At 39.8% G+C, this 25794-nt stretch overlaps 1 protein-coding gene across 1 annotated transcript in view; it reads left to right on the top strand.

The window, feature by feature from the left end:
* slc13a5b (solute carrier family 13 member 5b) overlaps positions 1 to 25794 on the top strand; it is a 56279-nt gene that overhangs the window by 15763 nt on the left and 14722 nt on the right. Inside the window, exons 3-11 of the mRNA XM_028806639.2 lie at positions 16072 to 16200; positions 17348 to 17484; positions 17847 to 18043; positions 18406 to 18577; positions 18799 to 18921; positions 19290 to 19502; positions 19615 to 19721; positions 24106 to 24224; positions 24605 to 24766. Of these exons, the coding sequence (XP_028662472.1) occupies positions 16072 to 16200; positions 17348 to 17484; positions 17847 to 18043; positions 18406 to 18577; positions 18799 to 18921; positions 19290 to 19502; positions 19615 to 19721; positions 24106 to 24224; positions 24605 to 24766 (1359 nt within the window). The remainder of the gene's footprint in view (positions 1 to 16071; positions 16201 to 17347; positions 17485 to 17846; positions 18044 to 18405; positions 18578 to 18798; positions 18922 to 19289; positions 19503 to 19614; positions 19722 to 24105; positions 24225 to 24604; positions 24767 to 25794) is intronic.

Below are 25794 nucleotides of genomic sequence, written 5' to 3'. Positions count from 1 at the left end.
GTGGGTTTCCTCCCACAATCCAAAGACATGCAGCTTAGGTGGACTGGCAATCCTAAATTGTCCCTAGTGTGTGCTTTGTGTGTGGGTGTGTGCCCGAGATTTGTTCCTGCCTTGTGCCCTGTGCTGGCTGGGATTGGCTCCAGCAGACCACCGTGACCCTGTGTTAGAATATAGCAGGTTGGATAATGACTGACTAACTCTTTAGGGTCAACAGCTGCCCTCTAGAGTCTGTTTGTATATCAGTACACAGACTGTGATTTCTCTTTTTTTAATATAAATATAACTTTAAATTATTTTCATAAATAAATACCAAGGGCTGTGACTGAAACTAAGCTGTAAATAATGAATAGAGACATTCCCACTTGCAACACTGTCTTTGCCGGCAGGGAGTAAACTAATTTGCAACACTTTACGAGAATGTGGTGGGGCTTTCAGCCAAAAAAGTTTGCCAAAAAAAAAAGAAAAGAAAAACAAAGAAAAGAATGAAGCTTCCGGTTTATCCAGGGCACACAATTTTCTCTGTCCAAAGGATTACTGCGCTGGGGGCATGTACGGGGGGCTCTGTAGCTGGTGTTAGTATGGGACTTATTACTGCATAACATCCATGGCCTGAATGAAAAGTGACATACAGTGGCGAGTCTGAAACCAAAGTTAACCTGCATTGTGATAAGAGTATCGAGAGCAAAAAGAAAATAGAAATGAACTTGTCTACATTAACTCAGCAGCGTGCAGGCACACAAACCCATACAGAGTTTGTCCTCTGTGTCTGTCTTGGTGTTCTCTCATCAATTTCGCAACAAATGTCTTCACAAAGATCACAACTCCAGATAAACCAGAAGTAAAAGAAGTTCTTTAGTTTATCCATTCTTTCAACCAGTAGAGGATCAAAGGGAGTGAGGGCCATCTCAACAGCAGCGAGAAAAGAGTATAAACCATCCTGATATGGGATTGCAGTCCATCATAATCGATACTCAATGACATGCTGGGCCAAATGTGAGTTACTAAACTGCAGAGCATCACAGCTTAAATTGTGAGAATGTAGTGAACATCTGGAGGAAATGTGTCTTAATGCAAGGACATCACTGTCACATCAGATTCATAAGGGTGCGAGCTATGCTCCAGTCATTTTGCTTCTCTGCCGCTCGCATTCTGAATGGTGGGGGGGTTTCTGAGCACACGCTAAGGAGATGCAGACAGATAAGCTGCTGTCTTTCTGCTGCTGTTGCCGAGCTGCGTGTTCTGCTTGTCGTGCTGCGCATCGATTATTTAAAAGCCTGTACAGCAGCTGTCCTTTTGTCTCATGTGTCATCAAAGTGTCTCTCGCAGGACTCTCGCGAGACGTCAAAGTGTCTTCCGAGACGATTACGTATCGACCCAAGATTTTTTTATTATAATAGATATATATATATATATATGTATATGTATATATATATATATATACAGTATATGTGTGTGTGTATATATATATATATATATATATATATATATATATATATATATATATATATATATATATATATATATATATTAGTAGGCCCTGTAGACAGTGAGGAGATCCACTCTGGTTTCAGTAACAACAGAGTTAGCCAGTGGAATCTATCGGAAAGAAAAGCAAGACATGCCATATTTTTGCAACAGCATATTTTGACCGTGAAGCTGTATGCACATTCAGGTTCCTTCAAGTTGACACCTGAAGAATTCTTGGAACAAAAGTGGCAAACTACTAGTATTGTAAGCAAGGCACTAAAACCAAAACACCCTTCTGCTGACATTGTAGATTACTTGGAAAGAACTTCTCATAAGTTGACATGGTGATTATTACAACAGATGGTTGAGTCATTAAGGTGTTGTCAATGTGTACTCCTTGATTTATACAAGCTACAAGCTATTTTTTATGTGCCTAACCTGGGTATGTAATAAAGCTGAATGTGTATGTGTGTTAGTTTGTCCAGTATTCAAATCCACACCATTGAACCTATCATCACAAAATTTTGCAAAGATTCCCCATTTCTACAGGGGAAGACTGTAAGCTATGTTTCATTCCAAAATTTAGTCAGAGCCTCCACACCAGGCAGCAGCAGGTACGTATGCTTGTGTTTGTCTGGTATGCAAATCCACACCATTGAACCAACCTCCACAACATTTTACACAGATTCCCCATTTATATAGGTGGACATCCAGGTCCAGAGGCACCATTATGGTGAATTAGGCTGAAAAAAAAAACAGCCACATGGGTTAGCTACCGAACAGTCAGTTGGTGCACTAATAAGCTTGGCTGGGGGTCCGCACCAGCATTGGGGACACCACAAGGTATGTTTCATTCTGAAATTTGGTTGGTGCCCACTTTCCAAGTTGGGTACCCTTGCTTGTATGTACATCTTGTATATACAGTATAGATAGATAGATAGATAGATAGATAGATAGATAGATAGATAGATAGATAGATAGATAGATAGATAGATAGATAGATAGATAGATAGATAGATAGATAGATACTTTATTAATCCCTAAGGGGAAATTCACATACTCCAGCAGCAGCATACTGATAAAATACTCCAGCAGCAGCATACTGATAAATATATATCAAGTATATACAGTATATATATCACATATACCAGACTATCACAGATAGATTAATTGACTTGGCTCGGTTTATTTTTTTCTTTTCACACTCTCAAAATGCTGTACATATTTAAAAATACATACAAAATTACATGAAGCTCAAAATTGCCTTAGGTGAAAACAGAAAACCCCCTACAGCTGAAGCAAACTTTTGGATGCTCAAAACAGGGACTTGGAGTAAATTTGATGGACACTTAGCTGGCGGCCCTTGGAGGGAGCGTAGTGCACGTGTATGTTGCAGAGGTGTGTTGTGTGTGAGACTTTGTACCTAGCAGCATCCTTAAACAGTTCATTATTTCCAGTCAAAGTTTGGTCAGAGGTGAACTGTGAACTGTTTTTGTTTGACTAACCTCCAGCTTATCAAATTTGTTCCCTCTTCTTGTTGGTGTTGGCCAGCTTCTGCCTCTGAGGGGGTGAATACAACTTCCTGTGAGCAAATCAAACTCCTCTCATCCTCCTGGTGATCCAGTTGTGTAAGGTATAAATAAAGGGAATGTAAAATAATCTTATTTAATGACAGATTAACACCTATAGTGCTTCATCAAGATACTTCCTGAAATTGCCTGGGCTACTTTATATGGCACATATCTGATTAGGTACTGCCTAGCAAACAAGCGCTGGCACTTGATAGCCGTCATATTCTTGGTAGATCAAGTGCACTGCATGTGTGCATATCAGCCAATTGTGCATGAGGTTCTTGTCATATTGACCAATGTCCTCCAGAAAATGTTTAACATTGTTGTAAGAGGTGAATTTTTATTATTAGAAATAGGAAGGCAGATGAAATCATCTATGTGTGTCAATTACTCTTGGTGTGGGTACAGGGGTGAGAGGTCAAGAATGTCAAGCTGAATGAAGGGAACATGAAAACAAACCTTTGTGGCGCTTGGGGAATTTGCCCGTGTTTAAATAAGACTTTGGAGTGCAGTGGCAAACAATGCCCTTGTCATCAACTGCTAATATCCACAATGGGCACAGACAATGAGAGAGGAGGATAGTGATGGCAGTGGTCATGCACTGCTTGACCATTCACACAGAAATCTGCTCCCAAAAATGTTTCAAATTGATGTTATTCAACTAGAGCCACCGTTTCACAGTCAAGTTCACTTGGTTATCAAAAGGATCTAAATTTGTTTCAGAACGTGCACTTGTTGAATGTACATGCCTGAAAATAATACAGCTAGTTGATTGGGTTCAGGAGGGGTGGGTATTCGGAGTGATGTCATTCGGAACTTTGCCAGGATTGGACAGTTTAGAGCACATTTGTTCTGTGGCAGTCTCCTGCAACACAATGGAAAGTTTAGAGTAGACAAGTAGGGGGCAGTACAACAGGCAGTATGATTACACTTGTTTGTCTTTGTGGATGGATACATTCTTTTTCTTTATTGTAATTGAATTTAGTGTTACTTCCCAACCTCTCTTTAAATGTGGAGAGAGGACACATAAGGCTCTCTTTGGGATAATGTCATGTAGAACAGACATCTTTGTGGCTTGGGAAGGACACTGGTGGTGATGAGGTCATTTGTATGGGGAGCAGGCAAGAGCAGAAATTTGTAAAGGTGAGAAGACTGAAAGGGAATCTGTATGTGGACAAATTTGTTGGTACTCTTACAGCTCATTGAAAATGTGCTGCATGCCTCCGGTGATTAAAAAGCGATTAAATGAAAAGCAGTTATCCCATGAATACCTGCATGCCTTTGATATGTCATCGAGTAAAGCAAGGAGAGTGTGAAAACAGATCAAGTATTGCTTATTCTACAAAGATATTCTAAAGTGGCCAGGACACTTTTTGGCACCCCTAGGAAAGATCATAAATAAATGCATTAGAGTGAATTTTCAAACTAGCTGTTTTCTTTAATTTGTATCACAAACGTCTCAAATTGAACAATCAGTCATTCAGCCTATTTAAATGGAAAAATGTAGTCACTCTGCTGTTTGGTATAATCGTTTGTCACATACTGGACATGGACCAGGTAAAACAAAAGAGAGAGCTGTCTGAGGAGATCAGAAAGAAATTATTGACAAAAATGTTAAAGGCAAAGGGTAGAAAAACATCTCAAAGTAGTGTGAGATTCCTGTGAAAACAGCTGCAAATATTATGAAGATGTTTCAGGTCCTTAGAACTGTAGCCAACCTCCCTGGATGTGGCTGCAACAGGAAAATCAACCCCAGAATGGGCAGAAGGACAGGGAGAATGGTAGATAAAAAGCCAAGCACATCTTCCAAAGAGACACAAGCTGAACTCCAAGGTCAAGGTCCATCAGTGTCTGATCACACCATCCATTGCTATTTGAGCAACAGTGGGCTCAATGGAAGAAGAACACATTTGAAAGAAGAACATGAAAAAGCCAGACTGGAATTTGCAAAAAGCATACTAACGAGCCACAATGCTTCTGGGAGAATGGCGTTTGGACAAATGAGACAAAACTGGAGCTTTTTGGCAAATCACATCAGTTCTATGTCCACAGATGAAAAAAATGAAGCTTTCAAAGAAAAGCACACCATACCTACATGGAAACGTAGAGGAGGCTCAGTTATGTTTTAGGACTGCTTTGCTGTGTCTGACATGGGGTGCCTTGAGTCTGTGCAAGAAACAATGAAATGTCAAAACTATCAAGACATTCTGGAGTGAAATGTACGGCCCAGTGTCAGAAAGCTCTGCCTCAGTCTGAAGTCATGGGTACTCCAACAGGATAATGAGCCAAACACACAGCTAAAAGCACCTAAGAATGGCTAAGAACAGAACATTGGACTGTTCTGAAGTGGCCTTCAATACTCCCTGATTTGAATCTTATCGAGCATCTATGGAAAGAACTGAAACATGAAGTCTGGAGAAGATGCCCTTCAATCCTGACACAGCTGGAGCAGTGTGCTCAGTAAGCGTGGGCCAAACTACCTGTTGACAGGTGGAGAAGTCTCATGGAGAGCTCCAGGAATCGCTTGTTTGCAGTTATTGCCTCTAAAAGTTGTGCAACAAAATTATTAGGTTAAGGGTCCCATCATTTTTGTCCATGCTGTTTTCATTTATGTTATTATTTGAAATATTCCATTGAATCAAAACTCTAAAGCAAAGTCTGATTTTTGTTAATTCCGGAATAAACAATGATGGGTGACAATTACTTTAGACAGTTTCAAGTTATTTTAGAGACAATTCTGAGTTCTTCTGAGTTCACATCTGTACCCCAGAAAAGACCAGTCTGTCTCCATAGACAAACCTTGGGTCCATTTATAAAATGAACTGGTGTGGAATTAAGGAAGATGGGGTTTGTAAGATTAATGTACACTTTTTTCGTAAAGCTGGGCTTCTGACATCTTGTATTTGGGCTAAGTTTTTCCTGAAAAACAATGTTAGGTGTCTGCCCAGTTTCAAAAAGTATTCTTTTATTTTAGATACCTCTGTGTCTAAATAGTCTCCTTCGAAGTTCTGTGTTTTCCTTCCACGTCACACAGTTTAGATTCATTAGTGGCTCAAAACTGACCTCATTCTGAGAGTGAGTGGGACTTGTGAAGATCTGACTTCCTGTCCAAAACTGATTCCTGCCTTGGATTCAGTTCTTTCAGAATATTTTCCACCCTGTGACTTTGAATTAAATGGGTTTGATAAGATGAAGTTATGTCTTCCATATTTGCTATGTCATCTATCTTGGAGTTTTGTGAATCTTAACTGTTGATGTAGTTTAGATAAAGGAATGCTCCTAAAACAGATCCAGACATGCTACTTTGATAACTTCTTACCATTCATCCACCATGTGAACACTCATAGTCCATTTTAGATTCATGGCAAACCTTATCCTATCCCAATAACATTGGGAGCAAGACACAAAGCAAACCCTGATGAGGGTACAATCACACACACATTCACAGAGGATTAACAGACAGCTGCCAGTCTTTGGAAGGTGTGAGTAAACTGGACTACACAGGAAAGGCCCATTTGGACAAAGGAAGAACATACAAACTTCATACAGACAGAGAGAGGTTTGGTATTTGATCCCGGTGCCCTGGAGCTCTCAGGCAGCCATGCTAAATACTTCAATATGCTGCCTTTTTTTCCAAGATCTGCACTGTTTTATGTTCATTTTCATAACCCACTATTATACTTTGCCAGAGATGCCTTTGGCTGTAGAGTTAGGGTTATAAACTTCAAGAACATTTCTGCATATGTCCTAAATAGAACATTTAATTTTAACTGTAACAAACCCACCATATATACATACTGTACATACACAAATACAAAAGCAGAATGTCCAGCTCTGTTTGTGTTGATATTATACTCTTTTATGTATTTATTGTGTATGGTGCAATACATTAAGATGTTGTGCATATTGTAAAACAGTAGAATGTATTTTCTATACTGTACCATCAAATGTATGAGTTTTAGGCTGTTACACCAAGGCAAATTCCCAGAACTATGTTTCATTACCTTTATATCACCTTGCACAGTTCCGCAGAAGCCCATTTTGGGTGGTCTTTACTAAATGTTTTCAGTTCTTACCAGTGAGTTGCTTCTCCTTCTTATATCTCTCTTCTTGTCTTTTGGTACGGATGCCAAACTCAAAACAAAAGTACCGCCCAAGACCAATACTGAGTCTTTGAAAACCACCGTGGAGTCTTGGAGGATACTGATTTACAAAAAGTCGGTAACACTTTAGTTTGGGTATTGCAAAGATGCATTTATTGCTCGTTTACACTTAACGTAACAAGAGTTTAACAAAGGTCTTCATTAACATTTATAAAGTATCATTAGCTATGTTATTTCATCTCTGTGCTGGGTGGCATATTGACTTGATGGTAAAATGAGTTGTTAATATGAAGAATTCACCTCAGACCACTCCATAGTGACACTTTGCTGTCAGATCGTATTGTAGAGCTGGATAAACACTTTACTGATGTTTTGGAAGTGTTATGAAGACCCATAGACACCTTTGTTAAGGTCTTGTTACTTAATAGGAAATGAATAATAGATACATTTTTGCAGTAACTAAACTAAAGTGTTACCAAATAGTCTTCTCGACTCATACCAGGCAGAAAAATAGTAAAGAGATCATCTAAGGCTCATTAACTGATATGTCTCAATTATAAAAGAACTGTTCTATTAGGCAATGTTCCAGCGCTGACTCAAACAGACTTGTTAGAAGGAGGTGTCTTCTCTGTTTTTCCCAGTGTTTCTGTAGACTATTCCTGGGGGCTCCTCTTTCTTTCCATTTATTAAGACTGGCAGCTGATTGGTCGAGTGTCAGTAAATAGGTAATGTGACATGGTTAGACCCCCTCCTTCCACCCAGTGCTGCTAGAAAAGGCTCTGACAGACACCTTGGCAGACTCAAGGCATCTTACAAAATCGCCTTTCATTAAATTGTTAACACCTATCTCTCTATTATAAAAAAAAATTCTGGGAGAGAGAGATGGGAGACGAGACGTGATCTTCACGTTAAGATCACGGAAGACACTTAAAAGACCCGTGAGACAAAAGGGATTGGCCATGGAGTATCTCGCAGGGACCTTAAACATGAGACTTTGTGCCAAGAGATTGACCTAGGACCGTCTCGCGATGATGTAGAACATGAGATTCTTGCAAGACACGCCCTATTTATAACCAATATCAAATAAGACAACAAGCAGCAAAACATTCAGGATATGAGCACACACAGATCCAGGGTCTCAGTGCATATAAAGCGTATAAGGACAATATGTTATAAATGAAACATTGACGACTAAGCGTAGAAGAAAGCAGTGTGAAGAAAAGAGACTCAAAAGCATTGGATAGAAAAAAGAGTGAAAAAGAATAATCTAAGTGCAAATTCAGAAAATAAGGAAAGTAATTATCAGCCCGGAACAGGTGGAATTGAAACAAAGAACGTCCAATCGGCCTCAGAATTAAAAGACAGAGTAAAAGACAAAGTAGAACTTCATAAAGACGTTCACAAACGTTGGCGCTATACACATGCAGAGCAGGTTAGAGATTATGAAAGCAGTGGAATTCGAATGGCTCAATAAAAAAAAAAAAGTTTGTGCGATACACATGTGGAGAAAGTTAAAGAACATGAAAGTAGGAAAATTAGAAAGTATAAAAAAAAAGATAGTAAAGATCGTAGTAGCACAAACAAACTGAAATTATTACTTGATAAAGGGAAAATAATCACCACGGACCAGGGGCCTCATGTATAAACGGTGCGTACGCACAGAAATGTTGCGTACGAACCTTTCCACACTCAAATCGCGATGTATAAAACCTAAACTTGGCGTAAAGCCACGCACATTTCCACGGTAACTCATTCCTTGGTGTACGCAATTTATCCGCCTGGTTTTGCAGACTGGCAGCACCCAGTGTCAAAGCAGTGCTACTGTTCCTGTGTGATCACCCTTTCTTTCTTAAGTCCACATTCCTGGCGCGGCTTTATAAATACACTGAAATTAACTGCATATTGTTTATTAGTGTAATGCATCTGATTGTAATTAACCTGCAGCAATATAATGGTCCAGGGAATAGCCATAGTATTCCAAATACCATAACTGCTTTAGCGTTGTAACTCTCACTGCATCTTCTTTCAGCTGATCCCGTTAAGGGTTGCCACAGCAGATCATCTTTTTCCACAATACTCTCACTGCACCACTCGGAGTATTTATATCACTGTATCTGAGTGGGAAATCACAGCAGGAGCTGATTGGAAAGAGAATTATCGGTACACAGCATGAAGCAGATGCTGCCTGAGCCACAGCAAACGCTTTAGTCCCTGTACGGACTTCGCGGTTTAGAAAAAGTTTCATCCCAAGAACTCTAAACGCACTAAATCAGTCCATCAAGTGCTCCTTGTAGAACTGTTTGTACTTATAAGTTCAATTACCCCACTGTAAACTTGCACTACAGTTATAATATTGCACAACCTGCGCCACTTTATAAAGCGCGTATTTACATGTGATGACGGTATTCATTTCTAAGACTAAATGCAGCAAAACATGTTGATTATATTATACAGATAAAACTTTAACTTCATTTAAATAATCTGTATTGTTAATAATTAAACATGTGAGGACACGGTGCCGCAGCGCTAGCTAGTTCAGTAATTGTTCCTGCCTTGTGCTGTATTCTTGCTGGTGCTGACGCGACACTGGAAAGATAGACGGATATAATAATTAAACACGTACTACTAAGATATTTCAATGTTCCTTAAAAGTTTTGAAGAATCGAAGTTCTAAGCTTACAGATGGCTTCACGTCTATTACATAGCTTATTGTGTGGCGATTGAGTTTTTGGTGAAAGAAAAGTAAGGACAGGAATTGGAGGTTAGTACGTTTGAAAGAGACAGTACTGCTGTGATAAATTATTTCATTGAAGGTTGCGCATGGCGCAGCAAGCCTCTTGCGTGAGACATGAACAAGCACTGCGCCACCGTGTTCCCATGTTGAATAACATGCTTTCATTCCTATCATCATGAAAAAGATATCACATATACATCTCAGTATTTTAATTATTCAGAGAGCTGTAATATCACGAATGTAATGGATTATGTGTCCTGTCGGAGAAAGAGAAAGCTCGTTTAAAAAGCAGGTAGTGATTCATACACATAGAGCACATAGAAGATCAAATACAGAACAAAGCATTTAACATGCCACTTTAGTTACAATGGGATTTGAGAAACTAGTAAATTAAACGATTTTAAGATGAAGTTTATGATGTTCTACTTTAATGGCAAAATAAACTACGTGATTAAAGTGGAAATTTCGAGATTAAAGTTGACATTTCGTGCTTTTTTCCCCACTGTGTGCCTTTTTTTTGTCTGTACCCTAATAAGCTTTCATATGACACTCAGACGGTGGGCTACGACTCGCTTTTTCACGGCGACTTTGATATGTGATTTCTTTTTTATTTCGGGCACTGTGCGACTTTGTGAAGTTGAGCCTTCGAGTTTCTCCGACACACTGTCACTCGATCGGCTTCCTTTTGTTGATTATACCACTGTTTAAACCAACAAATAGTACGTTTTTCCTTTGCCTCCACTTGGTATTCGCTGAAATTCTTATATTTTCTCCCGTGCTTTTCCCATTGTCTTTTCACAGAAGGCTATTTATATTGATTTGCATATTCAAAGAGGCATAATTCTGGGAGGAGTTGGGGCGGGACAGAAGGCGCGTGCACGTGCGTTACTTTTCACGCAAATCGGGATTTATGTAGTAGAAGAACGTGAAAGTATGCGTGCGCACAGATTCCTGCATCTGGATTTTTCTGTGCGTACGCACAATCCCGCTTTTGTGCTTACGCCATGTTATAGTGTGAGTTCCACGCACGCCGTTATACATGAGGCCCCTGGTGTCATTGAAAAAAAATGCAGGACAAAGCGAGATCAGAAATAAAAGACGGAGTAGAAAACAAAGTAAAACGTCATAAAGAGGTTAAAAGACAAGGGGGCCAAACACATGCAGAGCAGGTTAGAGATAATGAAAACAGTGGAATTCAAAAGCCTCAAAAAAAACCGTAGGCGCGATACACATGAAGAGCAAGATACAGAATATGAAAGCAGAAAAAAAGACAGTGTCAAAACAAAGAAAGTAAACATCGCATTAGCGCAAAGAAAGAGAAATTATTACTCGGAGAAATAACGAAAAGGCGAATAGTGATCGAATATATGGACACAGGTGATATGTCTGAAGTATGTAAATATTGTAAGGCTTTGGAGTTTAAGTCAGAGAATTTCAAAAACGGAGTTTACCTCACATGCATTTATTGGTTACTTTGCAAATAAAATTATTAACTGCTGATGATGTCGATCGCTTTGTCTGTGCTGAAATTCCAAACAGAGCAACCTATCCTGAATTATGGTATAAAGTCATTAAATACATGTCTCATGGACCTCATTTAAAAGATTCAGCATGTTGGGACTCTAAAGATTCCAAATATTGTTTTTAAAGAAGTTCTGAAATAAAAGTGAAACTAATGAAATAGCATCAATTCAAAGAAAAAAAAAATCTTAAAAGTGTGTATCTGGCCGAGTACAAGTACAAGTCTGGAAAATGATGGCTATACTGTATAACACACTTCTAAGGCCAAATCCAAGATGCTGCAAGCAGCTCTGCCCCCACAAAGAAAGAAGGACTAAAAATTAAATAGTGGAAAGGCAACCAAAGACATAAAGAAGGCTCCTCCTTTAATCAGGTAGTTTATTCATGCAGAAACTCAAGGAGAAATCCTCAAATATAGAGTTACATACAGGAGACACTCAGGGTTACACAGCGGGGCAGGCTTGCAGAATGCAGAATGCAGATGAAAGAAAAGAAAACAAAGAAATGTCTGTCTGAACACAGTCCTGTAGTCCTGGAGTACAGCTGACTCTGTCAGTATAAAGTCTGTCCAGGTCATACCTCAGAGGCACACACTGTAACTTGTAAAGAAATTAAGCTAAGGCTTTGAACAAGAATATTAAACAATAATCTCAATGTCTAAAATAAACATAGAAACCAGGCCTTTACCTTCACAGAGAATATGATGGTAGTGTTTAAAAGTATAGCATGATGAGAATAAGCAATGCTGCAACAATTACCAGTAATTTAAAACATGTCCTTCAGCACAGGCATGGTGCATACATAGAAGCCACTTAAGAGTGAATAGAGAAACTGCTAAGACATCGAAAGAGTGTGGCTGAATGTTGGGAGTTCTTGGAATTTAAATGTAATGTTATTAAAGATACATTAGATTTAATGAAAGTGATGATCTGCTGAATGTTGGGCAAAAGTGTCCATTTTCATGAAAGATTAAAGTAGGATTTTGGAATGGCATGGTGCAACAGTGGCTAGTGCTGCCGCCTCATAACTCTGAAAGACTCAACTGGAATGCTGGGTAGTCACCGTCTGTGTGATGTCTATGCCAGCTCCTTGTATTTAACTCTCATATCTCAAAGATTTGCATGTTAGGATAAACGGCAATATTACTTGGTTGATTTTGGTTGAATGTGACCTATGAAAGAGTGGTGCCAGTCCATGGCCGGCTTCTGATTTGTGTGTGATGCTGGCGAGACACGCTCCAGCCACCTACTGACTTTCAATTGGGGCCTGAAAATGGGTGGGTGGGTGGGTGGATGGATGGATGGATTGATGTTCGGTATTAGAACAGGTTCAGTAATGATGCAAGATTAGCCAGTAGTGTCCACATAGATAGATAGATAGATAGATAGATAGATAGATAGATAGATAGATAGATAGATAGATAGATAGATAGATAGATAGATAGATAGATAGATAGATAGATAGATAGATATTCTTTATTTGTCCCCAAGGGGAGATTCAACTTCACAAAAGCTCAAAAGATTGTTAACGTTATTACTAAATTTCTAGGTAGGGAAGATAGTTTAGACCCTTAACTAGTTATTCATGAATGTGACAGTTTGCAAAATTAATTGTGAAACAGAGAACTAAGCAATTCAACTGTTCAGACTATCAACATGGCCAAAACGAAAGAGTACATTTGCAGTACCCCACTTAGAATGTTGTCTGTCCCATAGAGAGTTACATTAAACAATAAGAACAGTACATGGCACCTGTTGTCAGTGTGCAGTTGTCTAGTTTCACATAACAATGTCTCGCACTTTATTGTGAGTCTGAGGGCCTGAACTAATCAGAATATGGAAGCCACCTTCCCGTGCTGGTTGATAGTTGACACAGTGTAGGAAATGAGTTAATGGGAGAAAGTCAAGACACCTCTTAAAGATAGAGCCTAAATTGTTTTATGTTTCTTTCAAAATATTTGATGCCTTTTTCTCTGACTTAGAGGAAGATCATAACAGAAGTAAGGATCACAGAAGTGCAAAAGATTGCACACATTGGGCTTGCTAAACTAACATAGGAGTAGGTGCTGCTGTATCCCAAACTACAGGACAGTGACTGCCTTCTGTCCTCCTCTCTAGTCATTCATATTGACATGAATGTTGACAGGAGTTATGAAAAAGGCAAAATGCTCCATTAAGTGCTGCTACCTGGCAAACCCAACAAAAACTACAATGCTGCCAAAAAAGGGACAGACAACCTAATCCACTAAGGGCTTCTTTTTATCCACAAGATCAGTCCTTCTTATGCTACATGAGAATCCTGAGCATAATCACCTCCAATAACGTAATCCTATACTTTGAAATTATTTAATTTCTTTTCTCAAAACATCTATCATTTTTCTACTGGATGATCATGCAGGAAGGTACACAAGGACTGAAGGAGTAAGTTTAGCCTGCTTCACCTTGTCATGTCATTTTGTAGTCCAGGCCAGGGTTGCTGGAGCCTATCCTAGCTAGCATAAGGGTGCAAGGCAGTAACAAACCTTGGACAGGACACACACACACACCAAACACACACACACACACGCGCACACACACACACACACACACACACACTGCCAGTTCATCTAAACTGCATGTCTTTGGACAGTGGAGGAAAAATGGAGCACCCAGAGGAAACCCACACATACACGGGGATAACATGCAAACTGTACCCAAGAACCAGGTCATAAACCCCAGTCTCCTTAGTACGAGGCAGCAGCACTACCACTGTGCCACAGTGTCCCCCTACTTCATCTTAATGTTAGGAAAAAAAAAGAAAAGGCCCTGGGTTAATTATCATATAGATAGCTTCCTCCTGGTTGTATCCAAATGTTTTCCAGAAGGAAGATGCTTTGATTGCAAGGTGAAAACTGAAGATGCACACTTTAAACAGGGATTCTTTAACCTAAACCCTGTATGACACTGGTGTTTATGAAATCTGACAAATGTATAGTTGCTCGGTGATAACCATTGGCCCTCTGTTCCCCCAGGCACTAGGCCTAAAAATCCTGGAGGCTGCAGACTGCAGATCTGTCATCTGTCCACGATTACGTCAATATGATAGCTTGTCGACTCAAAACCATTAATTACTAGCACAGGCCAACCGCAACAATTACTGTGTAAAAATAATGAATGACTGCCTAAAGTCTTCTGATTCTTACCGCAGTCAATCTAGGAGGAGAGTCAGAGGGATTAGCCCGTCTGATAGGATGATGGTGTAGTTCCAAGAAGAGCAATAATTACTGGATTTAGCTCGCTGCCATGTTGTGCCACCAGGATCTCACTTTCCATTTAAATGCAATACTCTTTAGAAGAAGTCTCCGTCGGCTATACCAGAACACCATAAAGCAGCTTCAGCAGAACAGGAATATGCTCATTTCTCATAAATACAATCTGACAGTGAAATTGCCTCCATTTTCACTTTTTCTGATACTCCAATAAGACATTATGGGTCCATCTACTTTGAGTATTCAGTTTATTAAACATACCAACATGGCTAGTTGGTCCCCCAGTTTTGTTCTCAAAAATAGCTGGCACTTGTTGGGACTTGTGCTCAGAAGGGTGCGGCCTAGGAGTGTTGACTCATGTCAGCTCCATTGCATTCCATTGTTGTTATTCAGTGAATGCTACAACTCTTTTTCAAGCAGCTTGATCCATCTTAGGCTCCAGATGGGACCTGACCATGATCAGATGATTAGGAAAGCTATTTTATTACAAAGAATCTGTGATCACATTTCTAAAACCATTCAGGGACTTGATTAGTCTTTTTGCACTGAACATTATTCCGATGAAAAAGTCCTTTTACAGATGGTAATGCCATGTTAAGAAGGGATGCACCTGATTGGCAACAATGTGGCGTTCACATTTCACACATCATGGTGTACAACATGTGCGGGATAACTTGCAGAATGGATCCATGCACCAGTGGGGTTTTTTTTTTGCTATATTTAGATCATCCCATCAACATTAAATCATCGGGAGCATCTTTACATTAGAACAAACACCATTTTACCAATAATGTTTGTGTTTCCTAGACAAATAAAACATCATGTTCTGCCTTTTTTACTATCAAAACTCGATCCTGGGTGTGACATTGGATACCATAGTCCAACATCGACAGCATACGACAAGCTTTTCTTTCAGATATGTTACTTTTCTTGCTAGTGTTGTCTGTTATCCAAGTCATATCAGTTCCTTTTCATAATTGTCTGTTCCCACTCTCGGGAATGCCATTGGCTGGATGATTTTTGGGTTGTGTCTCATTCGCTATATCACTGTGTCTGATATATATCTGGTGTTATTCAGGATTTGCCTTGTGTGATGTGTTATTAGAAACTTATTTGGTATCGATTTACCATTTTCTCTCTGTCTCTGTCTTTCCCACCTTACAGCCATGTTCTCACAAAGCTCAACTTTTCAATACTTTTTCTGTACTTGCATCTTTCTTTCTAGGCCTCCTCCTGTTCTTTCTTCTTTAATATTCATTTACTGCTGTTTTCCGTCTCCTCTTTTCATCCTTTATTATTATTAAACTGTAGACAACCATTTAGGATGGCCTAATTCTGTTTTTATCCATTCTACTGACTGTACTGACTTTTGAGTTGCTGCCTTTCATGAAGGTGCCACTGACGGTTGCTTCTTCTTGAATCCTGCAGGAAGCAAGTTGCTCTTATGTGATCATCCTAATGGCCGTGTACTGGTGCACTGAAGCCATGCCACTGGCAGTCACGGCCCTCCTGCCCGCCCTGTTATTTCCTCTTTTTGGAATCCTGCAGTCTAAAGAGGTAAGAGTCAAATTCATACCAGCTAAATAATAAAAGTAAAGAGTAATGCTACTGCCCTATCATATGTTTGCTTTGAAATAACATATTGAATAATGAGTGACCAGCAGCAGGGCTGACTATTAGTGACCCTTCTTTAATTTCCACCTCATTTCAATAAATTGGGTCCTTGAAACAGAATGAAAATGAGACCTACTCAATTCTGATGTTGCATATTTTATTAAAGGCTGAGCTCCAAATTGAGATCATTTAAGAAATTTGAGATTTATGTCTAGAAAGTGAAGGATATGGCCATGAAGTAGCAGGTATGCTTATCTGAGGCTCCCCATATTGCTAGACAGCAACATGTGGTAACATCACAAGTGTACTGGGCAGGGCAGCATATCTGCTCAAATCCAGTTTGTCTTCATGATTTGAAGAGCCTGCAGGAACATCTGGCCATGCTGGGGGGTGTTCTGCCTATATGACACCTAGAATCCTGCAAGTGCTTATTGTGGGACAAGTAGAAGTAGTAGGGGAACTGAGTTAAGAAGGAGGAATGATAGCAGTAGATTGACAGCAAGTGGACCATCCACCCCATGATGCAGTCAGAAACCTCCTTTGTGCATCTAGGCCCTAATGGCTTTCTCTTTTTTTTTATTTTACCCCCTTATTTGAGTATCTTTTGTCCTTTTTGTTGTTTTGGTTTCCTAGTCCTCTTGATTTCAGTGTAATGGACTTGTCTATTTATCAGATAGTCACTCATCCAATTTTCACCTTTAAAAGCAACAACATTTCTGTGCCTCATTTATTTACTTCCAAGTCCACAAATCATGTTTTTTATACTCAATCTAGTTTTGGGTAAGTGGGACTGGAGCTTATTTTGACAGAATTAAATAGAAGGAAGGACCTATCACCCTAATACTGGCCTTCAAATTTTCAAAAGGCATTTAGATGAATTCCATCTAAAAGGATTCTTTCAGTTAAATAGTGAAACAAATTCTCAAGAGAATGTGATTTACCTAAAAAAAGAGGAAACACTTCTTCACAAAAACCAATATGGGAATGTGGAATACAGCTGAAACAAGGCTTACCAAATGAACTTAATGAGTTGTTTTGGATTGTGTAGTTTGTAAAATGTATTTTGCCCTTCTGTCTTTTGCCATCACAGGTGTGCGTCCAGTACCTGAAGGATACTAACATGCTGTTTCTTGGTGGGCTGATGGTAGCTGTCGCAGTTGAGCACTGGAACTTACACAAGCGTATTGCACTGAGAGTGTTGCTCACCGTGGGAGTCCGGCCTGCACTGTAAGAGCCCCTTTTACAATTCTCCATCTCTCTCTCTTAAACACTGCGTGATCTTTTGAAAATTTGGAACTTTGCCCATCTCAGCACACATAGTGATAACGAAGCATCACAACAATACCAAAGATAAATCTTGTAGTTTCTAGGATACTTGTTTATAATAGTATCCCCACATTCGACCAGGAGGAGCATACTGCAAAAATAAAATATCTGATTAGTGACTTTAGACAATCTGTCCAGGGTTTGACTGTGGCTTCTGGTTAACTTAGGTAGACACACCCTTTGCTTTTGACTTTGTAAGTGAATAGTGCATTAGTGATCTTCTAAATATATTTGTCTGAATACGTGTGTGTGTTGTCTTGCAGTCTAATGCTGGGATTCATGGGTGTCACAGCTTTCCTCTCCATGTGGATCAGCAACACAGCCACCACTGCCATGATGGTCCCCATTGTGCAGGCAGTGTTGGAACAGCTGAACAGCACTGAGGTCGAAAGTCCCTGCATTCATGATGGAGAGTATGAGAATGAGGAAAAGAGCAATGGAACACTTAAAGATGTCACTGGTGAGTGCTGAGCAGATTTAGGAAAACAAAGACCCCTGGAAAATGTGATAAATGTGACCAAAAGGTCATTATCATCAATATAATGCTTATTTATTTGTCAAAAGAAGAAACAGAACTTGTGGTCCAGTCTCATTCTGTCCACTCACGGCTGTCTGAGTTGTAACACAGAAATCATGTCAGCTGGACAGTATTCATCCAAGCTGATGTTGTGTTTTATCCCAGTGGCACACCTTTCTTCTCCTGTATTGATAGGCCTGCAGTGGGATTAGTTTATGTTCTTTTGAGTAAGCAAGACACCAAAGTTGAAGTCTTAATTCTCAATACATCTTCTTGTTCTATTTTCCCTGGTATATACTCCACAGTAATACCGAAAGACATGGTCATGACAGAATCTGGCCAAAGTGACCCAGCTGCAGAAAGAAGGAAAATGTGCAAGGGAATGACTCTTTGTGTGTGCTATGCTGCCAGCATTGGAGGAACCGCTACGCTGACTGGTACTGGGCCTAACCTAGTTCTTCAGGGACAGATGAACCAGTGAGTCAATTCCATTGTCTTACTCTTCTTCATCTATCCACAATCCTCTTCTCCTCTCTATTGTTTCTCTTTTATCTGTTCACCTGTCCTTTCTACTCCTATCTTTGCCTGTCTTTTTCCTTTGCTATTCTCATTGAATTTTCAGTCCCCACAACTAACACATCACCACTTAGTTGATCATATATACCTAATCAAGTCATTCATCTTTTCTCTCTTCCTAGATTGTTTCCTGAAAATGGCGATGTCATTAATTTTGCTTCATGGTTTGGCTTTGCCTTCCCAAACATGGTTCTCATGTTGACCATAGCCTGGTTGTGGTTACAGTTTGTCTTCATGGGGTTCAAGTAAGTGCAAGCCCATATATCTTTTCTTTCTTGGTCAGCTTAAATCCAGGGTCTGGTGATATTTCAAAATTTCATTTGGCGAGGAAAGATCATTCATACAATGTGAGCTAAACAATATACAGCAGCCTACCCTACCAGGTTTCAGACATTTTGGTCACAATTATCCATGTTTGTTGTAGTGCAGGAGTGATCTTGGTTTGTCTTGGCTCATGCTAAACCTGAAGAAAGGAATTATCTGAAGAATTATCTAGCTAAGAAGATATATTTTAACTCAACAGGATGAATATTGGGGCAATTAATTTCAAAGCAGTGCACAATCTGTCAGAACAAGTGAATTTTGCAAATTGATGAACTGTTTCATTTAATAGCTTCAGGAAGACTTGGGGATGTGGAATGGTGAAGTCGGAAAAGGAGATTGCCGCTTTCAATGTGATTAAGGAGGAGCACCGTCGCTTAGGGCCCATGTGCTTTGGTGAAATCAATGTCCTAGCTCTGTTCACCTTGCTCGTTATCCTGTGGTTCACCAGAGACCCTGGCTTTGTTCCTGGATGGGCCACTTTTGTTTTCAATTCCGAAGCCGAGTAAGTCCTTATGCAAACCAATTTTTAAATCACCCTTTTGCTTTCATGAAAACAGTTATTTGTGTATTCCTGTTGGAGAATCACAGTTCATTTTGTGCTTTTGATCTTGAAGGTTTGTCACAGATGCAACTGTCGCTGTCTTCATTGCTATACTGCTTTTTGTCATCCCTTCCAAAAGACCCAGACTTTTCTTCTGGAGACAAGACAGTGGTGATTTAGGTAAGATGAAAAATCTGCAAACAGCTTCATTTTGTTTAAACTGATGGTTTCTGAACCTTTTGATAAACGTCCATGTGTGTTGAATGACAGAGAATTTTTGAGCAAACTAAAGTGGGGTCCAGCCAGTCCACTCCTTACTGTTTTTGAAAAATGTTTCACAATTATCAGTTCTCTCTAACAATGAATAACTTTAATTTTTAATATAACGACAACAACATGTACAGGATGAGCCAAAAAGAAGTACCACATTTCAAACATTTGTTCTACAAAAATGATACAAGATACAATACAGTGGAAGCTCGGGTCACGACCGTAATTCGTTCCAAAACTCTGGTCACAACCCGATTTGGTCGTGACCCAAAGTATTTCTCCCATAGGATTGTATGTAAATACAATTAATCCGTTCCGGATCATACAAGCTGTATGTAAATATATTTTTTTTAAAGTTTTTAAAGCACAAAAATAGTTAATTATACCATAGAATGCACAGTGTAATAGTAAACTAAATGTAAAAATATTGAATAACACTGAGAAAACATTGAACAGAGAAAACTAAAATTGCAAGTGTTCACGCTATAGCCTTACGAACCGATCGCTGTAAATACTTTTTTTTAATGAGTTTTAAGCACAGGGAAAAAAATGAACATTTGAAAAATCTGTAATTTATACAAAAACTAACCACAAACAACCAAGAAAACTAACGTTGCATGAGTCGAGTTCTGGCATGAAGGCAGTGAGGAGGAACTGGGTGGAGAGGAGATTACAGTTTTGAGGTAAAGTCTGTTCGCTGCATGCTCCCATCTCGCTTCTGGGAACCCTTAAACCCATCACCGTCGGTAATGTTACCGATGAGCATTACAGTGAGGCACTACAATGGAGCAAGGGGATGGTGCAAAAAGTGGCAAGTGCTTTTATTAAAATCAACAAAACAACAATCAAAAACAATGTCCAAATTAAATAGAGTGCAGTGCTTTCAGAATCCTTCAATAAATAAATCCCATAAAAACAGAAGTGTAGTGGAGGTTAAAATCCAATAGAAAAAAGTCTTCATTTAATACAACGACGTTAAAACAATGCTGGAAGCAGTCTCTTTAAAAACAAGCCCAGTGCATTCTTTAACTGGTGACCCCCACTGCCTTCTCGGCCTTATGCGGCCAGCCGTCCTTCTTCTGGTTACTCCAGCTCCTTGATCGCTCAGCTGGAGCGACTACTTCACTCTGCCCCACCGAGTGTCAGCCAAACACCCTTGCTTGGGCTCACTGTCCAGCTGCCTTCCTGCAAGCACACGCTCACTCGCTTGCTCACACCGGTTCTTTCCACACTGCTTCCTGCTTACTTCCTCACTCTGCAACCTCCATCTTTCTTTTCTTTTTCCTCCCTTTAGCCGCCTCGCGCTTCTATTTATGAAGAGAACATGGCAGCTATAGCAATCAACGACCACGCCCCTAAGCTGCAAGCGCGGCGATTATTTATTTAAAACTGGCCTCTTGACGTGAGCTGTGCACCCGCTATATCACAAAGTCCCTCTGCGCGATGCACGTCTGACTGAGAACAATGTACTGTACAGGGAGAGACTGAACACGTGCGGAAATCATCGGTGCGTATGAACCGGAAGGGAAACTGGCTTGTTCGTCACCCGAGTATGTGGTCGTGAACAGATGCAAAAGTTTGGCGAACTTTTTGGTCGTAACCCAATTTGTACGTGGTCCAAGACGTTCATGACCTGAGGTTCCACTGTACATTTTTTTACGACACAAGAAAGGGCATACAAAATAGATTTTTTCACTGTGTTTTAAAAATGATGTCTTCAAGGTGGTGGCCACCATTAGCAATACACTCTTCGAGATGATTTCTGAACACTCGCATGACTTGTTTGGATATTTCAAGCTGAATAGCGGTGATTTTGTGGTGAATAGCACCCTTGAGGGCTTCAAGGTTTTGAGGTTGGTGTGTGTATACCTTTGACTTGAGATAGCCCCCACAAGAAGAAATCATATGGAGCGAGATCAGCCGTACATGAAGGCCACCCGACATCGCCGTGCATGGAGATCAGCTTCCCCGGAAACATCTCCCGCAAAACTTGCATGGATCTCCACGCCGTATGAGCTGTTGCTCCATCCTGTTGAAACCAGACATCCACCACATCCATTTCTTCCAGATGGGTCTGCAAAAAGTTCTCCTGCATTTCAATTTAATGTTCTGCAGTAACAGTGACCGTTGCTCCCTCCTCCTCAGAACAGTAAGGGCCTACAATGGCAAATTCTGCAACAGCGCACCAAACTGTAACACATTCACTGTGCAGGGGTCTCTGATGAAGTTCACAAGGTTTGGTTGAGGCCCAATAGCAAAATTTTTGCTCATTTACACAACCATTCAAATGGGAATGTGCCTTGTCGCTGCACATGACTATGGCATCTCGATGAACGATTTGCAGAATGTTTGCTCACAACTCTCTATGGCTCTCCCAGTCTCTCTCAGTGAGTTCCTGCACTGCCATCATTTTGTACAGATGGAAATTAAGGTCCTCATGCAAAATCCTCCTCAAAGACATGTTGGAAATGCAGGCTTTTTAATACCTTTCTAATTACTTGCCTTTCATGTTTTTGACCTTCTGCTAGTTTTTGGGTAACTCCATTGAATCAAGGACAGAGCTGTATGCTAGTTCTCCTCAGTTGCTGTCTGCTTATCTGGGTCTGCACCAATTTCCTGGCACAATCTATCTTGCTGAGCGTGATGAGGAATCGCGCGACTCTCAATCATCTTGGCAGCTGTCAGGAGGTCTCACGGCGTGAGTGGTCACTGCAAAAACAAATTGAATGCACAAAAACAAAATGGAAAAGCAAAAATAAATCAGAAAATGCAAAAACGAATTGAATGCACAAAAGCAAGTTGAACACGCAACAACAAATCACAATACATAAAAACACCTTGCTTTTGCGCATTCAGTTCATTTTTATTTTCTCATTTGCATTTGCGCATTAAATTTGTATTTGCGTTTTCTCATGTGTTTTTGTGTGTTGTGATTTGTTGTTGTGTATTCAATTCATTTTTGCATTTCCAATTTGTTTTTGCACATTCTGATTTGCTTTTGCATATTCAATTTATTTTTGCATTTTCTGATTTGTTTTGCGTTTTCTGATTTGTGTTTGTGTTTCCAATTTGTTTTTGTGTTTTCTGAGTTGTTTTTGCATGATTTAATTTGTTTTTGCGCATCGCACTTCAGGGCCACCGTAATAAAAGGACAGCTGTGAGTGCAAATCCTTATCCTAATCCTTATCTGCGGATACCAAATCTCTGAAGTATTCAAAACTTATCTTTGTTCTCTTTCCTCACGTGTAGCTTCAGTTGACCCTCTTGTTCTGTAAACCATAATTATTGTCTCTTGTATTGGGCTTCGGTTTATTTTGCTTTATGTATTTTTTTTGTTTTGTTTTGTTTTTCACACGCATCTCCCAGTTTTTGGTCAAAAGTTTACCTGCCAAATCGCTGACAGAACAAAGACCTTATAAACTACAACCTCATAATCCTAAATTCAAAGAACTCACATCCAAAAAAGGGATCAAAGATCAAAACCTGAATTCAAAAAGTGATGAATATTCAAAGAACAGAGTCTGAACGTAGACATGGGCACCGTGAGCACCGAATGCCATGCTAGCAGTGCGTCTGCTTTTATCTTCTCTCTCCTTTTCATTCAAGTTACTGGGGTACTGTTAGTAATAGCACTTGGGCATTGAGCAATGATTATAAGACGTGGACATCAGGACCTGATGTCACTGATCAAGCATGAAAACAAAGAACAGAGGAAATAAAACCAGAAAATCTAATTTCACAAAAGAATTTGGAAAAAAAAAATTTAAAAGGGCAAAAGATGGAGCCATGGGTGGAGCACAGGCTGAATTGTGACACCAGTTCTACTTGGTCAAATCACATTTCGGCTTTCCTCTCAGCTCTGTCACTGGTGCTACTGAATACATAATGATCTACTCCACAGTGGCATTCATTGTCTAGATGTCTAGATAAATCCTGGTTGAGGCTTAACAGAAGGTAAAATATGAGTGTTAAAGGTGAGGATCTGCCAGTTAGCAGCCCAATTATGAGAGTGCATACAATGGAGGAGTCAGTGTATGCCAAACATAGTAGTGAAGAAGGTAGGTTTTTAGTGTTGCTACAGTTAAACAAACATTATGATCATCTTTTTGCAATCTCACTAGCATTTTGAATGTTTTATGTAATTTATATCCATCAGAATGTCTCTGTGGACTGTTTTTGTAAATCAAATGTCTTCTTTCACAGCCACTTGTGCCACCATTTTCCTCTGTCATCGCACTGCTAACGGTGGAGAATGTGAAGTATTTTAATTTGAGCTGTGTTTGTTTTTATGTAGAGCCTCCCAGTAGCAGTTCCACAACAACACTGCTCAGCTGGAGAGTCATCCAGAAGAAGATGCCATGGAATATTGTCTTACTGTTGGGAGGCGGCTTTGCACTGGCTAAAGGAAGTGAGGTGAGGGTTTCTTTTTTCATTCTGCATTCGAAACGATTACACACTGTTATTGTGGACTGGCATTGGAAGAGATTAACACTTCTAGGCCACTCTGTCCAAGTGTGGTTCTGGGTGAAGTTTCTAGAGATGAGATTGTGTAGAAAAATGGTCAGGGTTTCAAATCAGTTTGACCAGTAAGTTGTTACGTTTCCCTGTGCCAGATCTCCTCAGCTCTCAGGTGCTCTTTAGTTTAACACATGGAGAGCAGCTACCTGTTCATTATATCAGTGTGGTGTTCATTCTGCAACAGCAGGTGTCTCCTTTAACCCATAAAGGCCATCTTCTTATTAAATGCACAGAGATGTTTACTTGTGTCTTCTGTCAAACATATTCTTATTTAGGCATCAGGCCTGTCTAAATGGCTTGGCAACCAGATGACTCCTCTTCATGCCATTCCGCCATGGGCAATATCGATAACCCTGTGCCTGTTGATAGCCACCTTCACAGAGTGCACCAGCAATGTTGCTACTGCCACACTCTTCCTGCCCATCCTCGCCTCTATGGTAAGATTTCACATAACATATTTAATGCATTTAATTGTTAGTAATATTCTTTTGTGTGACAACGCAGATGTGCAGCTCTGTCTTAAGATCTAGTGATGTCAAGACTCACCATTTGCTCAAGTATCTCTAATAATACAAGGAAATCATTGGGTGGGTAGGAGGAAATGCTTTTACAAGTTTGACCCCTCTTTAAACTGCTTTTACGTTTCTGTAGAGGGGAAACGTGCAAAGTTAGGTGTTAAAATAAAGTAATGTGAAGAAACATTCATGGCATCTCCATTTCCACAGCCACACAAGTGATGTGTGTTGTTTCAGAATTTAACCAGCTCCAAAATCAGGTTTCTGTTCCACCTTAACAAGTGTAACTTTAAAATATTATCATAGGACATGGTAGAAAGTTGAACAAAGTGCGAACATTGCACTCGAGCTCCAGCCTCACTGGGCCACATGTTTTTACCGTGCACCAAATTAACATCTTTCTGGACAAAAAAGTTTAAATGCCTATCAGACAGCCTTGGTGTCACAATCCCTCCTAATCCACTAACAGTTGTGTTTTGTGGACTCCCAGATGGGCTTCAAGTGGAGAAGGACAAACAAACTGTGATTGCCTTCACTTCACTATTAGCATGTAGACTTATCTTGCTCAACTGGAAGAATCCTAGCCCAGCTCTTTTAAGTCAGTGGGCAACTGATGTTACATACTATTTGAAATTGGAAAAAAATCAAATTCTCACTCTGTTCAAAACCTTTTTAAAACCTGGCAGATCCTACTCAATAATATTTTAGAATAAGCATTTATTTACATTGGGGGAAAAGACTCCATTCTCTCTTTACTACTCTCAATAGTTTTACTCTGGCTGTTGGCCTTCCTCTCTTTCTCAAGGCTGGGGGTTAATTTGAATTTAGTTTTGTTAAGTTTGACTTAATTGTGTGGAATGTTATATGCTTTTAATAAATTCAATAAAAGATCAAAAAAAAAAGTTGAATGAAGTGACTCAATCGTTTTACTTCTGGCACATGAAATATCT

The sequence above is a fragment of the Erpetoichthys calabaricus genome, chromosome 8 (assembly GCF_900747795.2).
Source record: "Erpetoichthys calabaricus chromosome 8, fErpCal1.3, whole genome shotgun sequence".
Lineage (NCBI taxonomy): Eukaryota > Metazoa > Chordata > Cladistia > Polypteriformes > Polypteridae > Erpetoichthys > Erpetoichthys calabaricus.
This window is presented reverse-complemented; position numbering and strand designations above follow the sequence as displayed.